The sequence below is a fragment of the Palaemon carinicauda genome, chromosome 32 (genome assembly GCF_036898095.1).
Source record: "Palaemon carinicauda isolate YSFRI2023 chromosome 32, ASM3689809v2, whole genome shotgun sequence".
Taxonomy (NCBI): Eukaryota; Metazoa; Arthropoda; class Malacostraca; order Decapoda; family Palaemonidae; genus Palaemon; species Palaemon carinicauda.
Genome location: NC_090756.1, coordinates 40,704,625 through 40,714,256, shown reverse-complemented (window position 1 = coordinate 40,714,256; position 9,632 = coordinate 40,704,625). Strand labels below are relative to the sequence as shown.

Here is a 9,632-nt window from a genome sequence, read left to right as displayed (position 1 = left end):
AACCCTGGACAGGTAGCGTGGCCAAACCCGCCCGTAACAGGTAGAGTGGTGTCATATGTGTTACACTCCCTTTCGGGGGGGGGGGGGGGGTTAACGGGAGGATACCAATTTACAATTTATTTTTATTTTTATAGTTTACTAGTTTAAAGAGGCTACTTTCTACTGGTGTAGGAGAAAAAAAATTTTGAATATAAAATAACACTGTACTTACATAAATACGAAAATAAGTATAAAAATACAATTTTTCCTAAATAACTTGCACTAGACACTTTAAAATAAAACAATGAACAAAAAACCACTTGGGTGCTGATACTAGAGTCCTGTGTGCACAACTTGACGTAAAAAAATCGCCGATATCAGCAAAACTGCCAGATCTGTAAAGAAAAGAAAAAACGGTCAATTTTTGTATACGCAAAATCACTACAAAATATTTGTGTGAAAGGAATGCTATATTTATAGTGGTAATACTTATTATATTTGGATGAATTTTTCCAAAAGTTCTCTACAATGATCCCAGATGATGGCAAAACCTTAGGAATTATATATAGTTAATTTAAACTGGGCAAAAGCTTAGTTCAAATGTAACACGTACCGTGCGCCATTGACGTAAAAGAAAGGCATATCTAGAAAGAGTACTAATAATTGATGTATATGCAATAAAATGGTAAATAAATAATCTAGGATGACCCTATATGACAGCAAAAAGGTTAAAAATTATTTTTATTAAGTATAAACGGGTAAGAAAAATAATTCGTGAAACTTACTACTTGAGTTGGCACTGGTCGCAGGTGTAGTTGACATGGGAGTTACAAACAGGCTTATGGCACTTGCCACACAAAAGCTTGGTCCTGACATTAGAAGAAGAAGGGCAGAGAGGGCATCTGTTGCGCTTCTCACTTCGTTTTGGAGTGTCTGGACTCTCGTCTTCGGGCTCTTGTACCGCAAAAACAGAGCAAATGAGGTAAGTCAAGTCCCTTGGGAGGTACCTCTTGTTTGCGAGTCTTGAAAGTGCTGCATCACGGGCGAGTTCCATGGCCAATTCCGCAGAAAATTGCCTCCTGTTATACAAGGTGTTGTCAGGCAAATTTTGGTGGATAAAAAAGGAATTATTCACAACAAGATTGATAATCCCATAGAAGACACATACGGGCCACCTCCGGGTCTTCCTGCTGCAGGTCAGGGCAGAACATATCTGATCGAACGTGTCAACTCCTCCCTTTGTGGCATTATAAAACATGTGCATGTGACTTTTATGATGCTCAATAACTGTGGGATTGTGATGATCTGTGGAAAAAATCTGGATCGTTTTCGTCGGCTTGACACGTTGGCACAAAACGGTGACCTTGTCCTTGTAATTATACGTGGCAACAGATTCGCCTAATTCCATGGGCGTTGACAGCAACACAGTAGGCAGGTACGGTTTTGGACAAATAGTACCAACTAAATGCATCCCACGTTCACGGAGAGCCTTGGCTAGTGGCAGGGAAGTAAACCAGTTGTCCGTCGTAACAATACGCCCAGCCTTCCTGAAGGGTCGGGTTAGCTCCAACGTGAAGTATTCTCCCAAGGGCGTACTTGTATTGGTAGTTCCCTTGCCCAGGTAGGGAATGGCATTGCACATGTAGAACGTGTCTGCATCACATGCCATAACTAACTTGATGCCATACCTAAGAGAAAAGAAAACAAAATAAAAGAAACAATGAATATAAAGAAAACAAAATAAAAGAAACAATAATATAAAGAAAACAAAATAAAAGAAACAATAAATATAAAGAAAAAAAATAAAAGAAACAATAAATATAAACAAAACAAAATAAAAAAAAACAATATATATAAAGAAAACAAAACTAGACCTATAAATTTTTTTTTTAAAATTACATATATATCAAAAAAATTAAAAATATTGCATATATATATATATATATATATATATATATACAGTATATATATATATATATATATATATATATATATATATATATATATATATATATATATATATATATATATATATATATATATATGTATATAAAAAATAAATAAAACTTTTTACTTACTTTGCTGGTTTATTCGGGATGTACATCCTGAAACGGCACCGTCCCCTGAAGCCGAGGAGCTGCTCATCCACAGTGAGATGCCCACTGGGTTCATAGTTGGCAATGCAATTGGCAATGACTCGGTCCCACAAATTCCTTATGGGAGCAAATTTGTCATGTGTCACACGCTCCTCCCTCGTGGCAATGCTGTCAAAACGTAGGGCCCTCTGAATAAATGCGAAGCGGCGCTCACTCATGATGCTCCTGTAGAAGGGACATCCTAGAGACTTAGAGAACATCTCTTCCGCTGTCAGATGATTGTCCTTTCGTGCCCCTGTCATGATGAGGATCCCAAGGAAAGGCACGTAACTCCATGAGGGTCACATCCTTGAAGGTGGGGTCGTTTTGCCGCTTGTATTTGTTCCGTAGGGTAGGATTTTGTCATTGGTGTGGATGACCACTTCTGCAAGCATTATATTTGTCAAAAATTTTTCAAACACTTCAGCAGGAGTCCTACACCCGAAGACAGCCATGGTAGGACCGGCACTGTCAAACTGGTCAATCTTCAAGATTGGTGGCATTGTTGGGTTTGGCTCTGAGTGCCACTTCATTTTGTCCCTAGCCATGTAAGAGTTATCCGGCAATCTCTTCAATGCCACACCTTCTGCAGGGCAAAGAGGTCCTCTCCTCCTTTTCCTACTCCTCATCTCCAAGGGACTAAGATGAGGCACAGGAACCGCAGGATACGCTGAAGAAGGCCCAGGAGACGCTGAAGAAGGCCTAGGATACGCTGAAGAAGGCCCAGGATACGCTGAAGAAGGCCCAGGAGACGCTGAAGAAGGCACAGGAGATTCTGCAGGAGTCACAGGAACAACGGAAACAAGACGAACTGCGTGCGAGACAGCAAAATCATGTCTCTCTTCATGCGCTGTTTCCGCTACTTCAGCAGCCAAAAGTTGATCCTCGTTTTCCTCACGCAGCAAGGTTTCATTGTCGACCAAGTCGTCTTGGATAGTGTCTTCTTCAAAGGTAAGGGTCAAAGGCTCTTCTTCATCACTACTGACGAAAAGGAGCTCCAAAAACTCCTCCTCCTTGAGATATTTCTTCGCCATGCTGAAAATCTGAAAACAGGAAAAAATAGAAAATTAGAAATTACCCTCAAAATCACATTCTTGCTGCTTTCAAAACAAAATGGCGATTGGTACAAGTACCTACACCATTCACTGATATGTTCCGATAGACACAATTACATTATTTCACTAAATAATAATACAGTAATGTAAAATACAAAATGTTTGCGTATGCGTGACATACCCCTGTTACGGTAGCGTGGTTGGTAATATGCAACAATTCCAATTTTTGGAGGCCGATATCTGACGAATGCGTCGGAGTAGAGAAGTGGCGAATGTTTCCTGCGATGAAGCTGGTGAGCAACTAACGGCTCCTGGGTAGACAGGCCAGAGACTGCAAGGCGTCTATGCGCAGAAACGAAAAAACAAGTTTTTGCGCCGCGTCCCGGCCAAATCCGACACCACGCTACCTATCCAGGGTTAAAGTGTAACAGTTTTAAGGTAAAAGCAAACAAGTGAGTTTGAAATACGAAGGTTCATTAACTTGCCAGTCGTAGTATATATAATATTATATTATGTTTGGTTCCCAGTTACGAGCCGTAGTATAATATATATTTTGGGTGCTCAGATCCCGGAACCATATAATATATTATACATATAATTATATCAATATATATCACCTATAAGAATCTATCAGAAAGGCGATGGGAAAAAGAGAAAGTATAATTTTGAATGGAATAAAATCCTCAATAAAGAAGAAGAAGAAGAAGAAGAAGAAGGAGAAGAAGAAGAAGAAGAATCATAACAGCAAACGAGTGGAAGAAGTGAATAATATAAAAAGGGTGACGAAATGGAGACATTTTAAGTGTGAGGGGAACAGCACTATTTAAGAACATTGATCCTCATTTGATTCCTGAAAATACGAAGATCTTTGTATTTATTGAGTTTTATTTATGAAATGTAGTTTGAAAGAGGTGAAAAGGCCTGGTGTTGACCATGAGTGAGTGTTCGGTTAAATAAAAGGCTCAATATAGCTAATTTTTATATTTCCTATATACTGATGTGGGGTAAGATAGATCATGAAAGATGTGTCTTGAAATTCTCTCTCTCTCTCTCTCTCTCTCTCTCTCTCTCTCTCTCTCTCTCTCTCTCTCTCTCTCTCTCTCTCTCTCTGTGTGGGTGCGCTATGTGCCAGCTGTGCCTTTCCCAGGACGTCCTTAATTGTCGCTAACTTTGCAAATTTGTGAATCCCAATTCGATACTGGAGAAGAGACAATGAAATTCCCACAGTTGACATATTGGCTTAGTTCGTGATCTATCTCTGTTCATCTAACTATCGATAGACAAGGAAGCATTTCTCTGTTGATAGCCGTGAATATTTGGGTGATTATGTACAGTTGGATACACCCTGTCACACCCTTACTGCAGGGCGAGTAACCAAATAGCTAGTGGAGGGAGAGATGGCAGAGGTGGTGGTCCTCAGAGCTTGGTGTACCTGTAATTCATTTGTCCGAATGTACATAGGAAAAAGAATTTCAGTAAATTTTTCATCATTTCTAGTGTATTGCATTTATGTTGATCTTATTTTAACTCACTAATAAATTTTAAAGATATTTTAACTTTTTGGATCAATTTGTGGTTTTATCTAGAAACTGGAAACTACCTGAACGGGAAGTTGAATCTGTGAAACTTCAGAAGTTCAAACTTGCAGCGAATGCTTTTATGTGGCACAGGCTAACATGAGCTTCTCTCCATAGTTTGATATATCTATTTTAACCTAGTTACTGACCTTAAGTTATTCTATCAATTAATTCTCATATGGCTTTTTTTCCCTTTCCTCTCTGGGTTGTTTTCCCTGTTGGATCCCTTGGGCTTACAGCATCCTTTTTTTCCAGCTAGGGTTGTAGCTTAGCTAGTGATAATAATGATAATAACAACTGTGGATTATCTTTACATTGTACCCACGACAAAAAGTCTTGTTTTAAAAATGAATATTGAGCCTTTGTATAACTTTTGTTTTTAGATAAAGACAAATACTGTATATATATATATATATATATATATATATATATATATATATATATATATATATATATATATATATATATATATATATATATATATATATATATATATATATATATATATATATGTATATATATAATGTGTGTGTGTGTGTGTATGTGTGTGTATGTATATATGTATATCTGTGTTTGTGTATATACATATACATATAAACAAAAATAAATCATGAGTGGTCTATAAAGGAGGACTTTAACTTTTTTTTGTTAGAAGAAAGACGACGGTGAAAGAAAAAAGTAAAATTATGAATAGAATTAAATCCTCAATGATAAAGAAGAAAATGAAGAGAAAAATTATTATAACAACAAATGAATGGAAGAATCGAATAACACAAAAAAAGGTGAAGAAATGGAGACATGTTGTGTGTGATGGGAACAGCACCATTTAGGAACATTGATGGTCATTTGATTTCTGAAAATACCATATAACCTCATCATATTCTATAAAACCCCATAAAACATTTATATTATGGAATTATTATGGAATTGAATGGTCGGGAAAATGTTATATATGAATTATATTTTTGTGGCTGAAAAGACTTCTTTTTTGTTTTATGAGGGATTAATATTTTATTTGAAATATGGAAATAACATTTGTTCAAACTTAGTAAAATTGCATCCGCAGAAAATGCTTTGTTTGATCACTATGACAATCATTGGAAGCTTTTTAACTTAATAAATTTATTAATAGCATTTATAAAAAGAGGAGATCAGCCAAATTCGGCTCTTATAGAGCTGGTAACGATGTTGGGAGAAGGTTATGTTTTCAGCCTTGTTTGTTCACTTGTGAACAACTTCCTGACCAAAAATTGACACAGAGTAGTGAAACTTTCAGGGATTAATTATGTTGAGACGTGGAAGTGATTAGATTTTGAAAGTCCCAGGTCAAAGGTCAAGCTCAAGATCGAAGAATTGGTCGACTGAATTAACCCTAACCTTAACCCCAAGTTCGCTAATTGTTTTCACACAGACTTCAAATACGCCACGGTCTAAACTGATTCGGGGAGAGGCAATTTGGTTTCGAAGTAATAAGCTATCGTGGCGGAGTTCTGCACTCTCAGATTACTTTTCTAGTTAGGTAATAGGAATGAAAAAAAAGTTTAACTAAAGGGCTTCTTCGAAAACGAATTATTAAATCTGTTCATAGTTTTTAGATTTCTTAAATTATGTAATAGTATTTAACTTTTGTTTTTCTTCTTTTTTTTCTAAAGAAGCCGTCATTTTGTAAATCTATTTAATCCGAACATAAGATAGTAAGTGATTTTGTATTCATTATTAAAGTTAGAAAGTTATGAACAACATTTCAGAGGATAATAATAATAATAATAATAATAATAATAATAATAATAATAATAATAATAATAATAATAATAATAATAATAATAATAATAATAATAATAATAATGTTAAGAGTGAGAGAATCATCTGATAGAGACACAAACGCAAGGGACAGTCCAGAGATCCACACCAGACCTCCCAAGCCTATGGACCACATTTATATCGTACCTTACTGTGCCTTTGGGCCATCAGTATTTTTTTTTTTTAATGCCTTTCGATTAATATTGATCTACTAGATTTTTATATTATTGTAAAAGTGTGGGAAGTTTAACATTTGTGCCAACATTAAATTTAGAAAATGCTATCACATTTATCTATTTTATAGATTTCTGGATGTGATAGATTTGGTAATGATGTTTCTTTGAAATTTTGCGTGATTTTACGGATGTTGTTTTCATATTATGACAACTTTTTGTTATCCTAAACTTGACTAAGATTATTATTTTGTTTTGTTTACCATTTTCAGTGAGAGTTTTGGCGTTGCATTTGGCACTTCGATTTCAGCAACATTTAAAAGCACTTCTTCATAAGAACGAATCAAGAACTTCTGTCCATAGATGGCGTAAGTGTTCCCATATATTTTATAGTTTCTCTTCTGTTCAAATTCGTTTTTCATATGAAATGTGGGAAGACTTTTTTTTTTTTTTAAGACTTTATATAAATATTTGTATTCCCTGTTGATTTTATCCTTTTAGTGTCAGTTTTTTTTTCGTTAGTAAATCTTTACTTGCAATGATAATAACAAAATAACATTTTATGATATAATATTAGGACGACCTGATGTGGGATAAAGTAACGTGTTGTGTTCCTTTGCTTGAGGCTACACTCGAGTACACCGTATCTTCATTTATCTTCCTCTTGCTTATATATATATATATATATATATATATATATATATATATATATATATATATATATATATATATATATATATATATATATATATATATATATATATATATATATATATATATATATATATATATATATATATAAGAAAGATATATTTTGATGTTGTTATTGTTCTTAAAGTATTTTATTTTAAAGATTCATTATTCCCCGTGCAGTTTATTTATTTCCTTATTTCCTTTCCTCATTGGGCTATGTTCCCCTGGTGGAGCCGCCGAGCTTATAGCATCCTGCTTTTCCAACTAGGGTTGTAGCTTTGCTAGTAGTAATAGTAATAATAGTAACTAAACACCGAATTCTTTACTTAGAAATTGACGTATTTTGATCAAATCAATTGCAATTTTCTTTGCATTTGTTTGAGATAACCAGACAATTTAGATTTATTTTTCGTGTCAAATTTATTCCATAAAATATATTATTTGGATTTTTTATGGAACACTGTTGCGTGGACAGACTAAAACCATACAAGGACTTCATATCAAATTACACAGAATACATTTATCTCGACAGTTGAGTCATTTGTCCTATAAAAAAGTTTCATGTTCGACGATTTCATCCAATCATCACTAAATAGGGAACAATGCCCTCGAAATAACTACACGTCATTGGTGTAGCGTCCATAGAAAAGGGATTTTGAAAAATCATAAAAAATTAAATCCCTTATATATATATATATATATATATATATATATATATATATATATATATATATATATATATATATATATATATATATATATATATAATACATTTGATGACAAAATTGCTGGAACCCGTCTATGGAACTACTTGCACAATCCTCATCACTCAGATGCCTATTTCCCCCAGGTCTTAATTTGGGTGTTTGTGGGAACGACCAATCCTTGCAATCTGTTGGACGGGAGTTTCGAATCCTGCTGTCTATAATCTCGCCATCCTTGTGAGCAAAGAAAGGAGGTGTTGGGAAGCCTACAGGTCAACCTACGAGACATGAGCAGCCATTGCCTGACTCTCACTGGTTCTAACTTGATGAAAATGGTGTATGGGCGCTGATCAGACATGTCTTTATTCCGGTCTGGAGTTTGACCCTTTTCATCACCACGTTGTCCACTGCACTTTGGTGATGGTGGAAGACTTTAGTCTGATCGCTCACAGCAAAGAAACCTATCACGAGTAGCCCTTACTAGTACAACGTTGCTAATCATGGCGATACGCAAACACTTTCGTCAAGTTAAGGAATCCCTTCTTGGAAATATATATATATATATATATATATATATATATATATATATATACACTCTATCTACCTAAATATATATATATATATATATATATATATATATATATATATATATATATATATATATATATATATATATATATATTATATATATATATATATATATATATATATATATATATTCGTAATTGAATAAACTGCTCAGATATCATTTAAATTCTAACTCTACCTGCAAATAGTCTCACAATTGCCATCCAATTCTAGATATAAAAATATTTATCAATGGAAATTAAATCATCCTTCAATATTGCCTGCTGGATTACCGGAAGTCCGGATATCATACTGTATATTGGGCCACTTGCTGTTAAAGTAATACGCTGGAAAAATATGCTTTGTGGTTTTATCTGGCTATAGTTTGGAAACTTTTATTCACTTCCTTTTCTCACTCATTTCATTTTGGTACTCCTATTAGGTTCTAACATATTTTCCACCCAAGCTAGGAGCAGGAATAACCAGGCAATGGCTGTGGATGACTCAGCAGATAGACCTATAGGATACCCAAACACCCCCACCCCCCACATCCATATCTCACCATGATGGTGAGGTTGTCGACATTAAAAGAAACTATCAAACTAGAATGGGTATCAAATTCCAGTCCAACAGATCGCTAGGCATAAATGTTCTAAATTGAAATTCAATCATCCAAAATAAAATGTCTCTACGAATCATCGTATTCAATGTACTAAAGAAAAGAACCAAAAAGACACTTCTACGTTGATAAGAGAATAGATTTAGTCTGGAACAGTTGTGTGTGCAAGCCCCTTGTGAAGTTTCAAGGGCGGAGCAGCATTGAAGGAAAAAACCTTCAGTTTTCTAAGTGAGAACAAAAGAATATTCAATTGGCCTTTGAAATCTCACACTCCTTCCACTCCATCAAAGTCATCACCACTATGAAGGTAAATCCAGGAGAGGGAAACGG

The 9,632-nt window shown here is 34.7% G+C and overlaps 1 protein-coding gene across 1 annotated transcript; it reads right to left on the bottom strand.

Annotated features, from left to right (window-relative positions):
• Positions 1 to 266: 266 nt before the first annotated feature.
• On the bottom strand, positions 267 to 2,154 carry LOC137625769 (piggyBac transposable element-derived protein 4-like). Its single transcript, XM_068356660.1, has 3 exons — positions 2,058 to 2,154; positions 765 to 1,667; positions 267 to 374 (listed from the first exon to the last, which is right to left on the bottom strand). Coding segments are annotated over exons 1-3 (930 nt in total). The 5' UTR covers positions 2,084 to 2,154; the 3' UTR covers positions 267 to 373.
• Between the last annotated feature and the right edge of the window lie 7,478 nt (positions 2,155 to 9,632).

Bases quoted from the DNA above. Each gene is read 5' to 3' on its own strand.
- LOC137625769 (XM_068356660.1), bottom strand. From the start codon at position 2,083: ATGTACATCCCGAATAAACCAGCAAA. The intron at 1,668-2,057 runs GTAAGTAAAAAG...CTTTTCTCTTAG, and splicing joins ATCCCGAATAAACCAGCAAA to GTATGGCATCAAGTTAGTTA.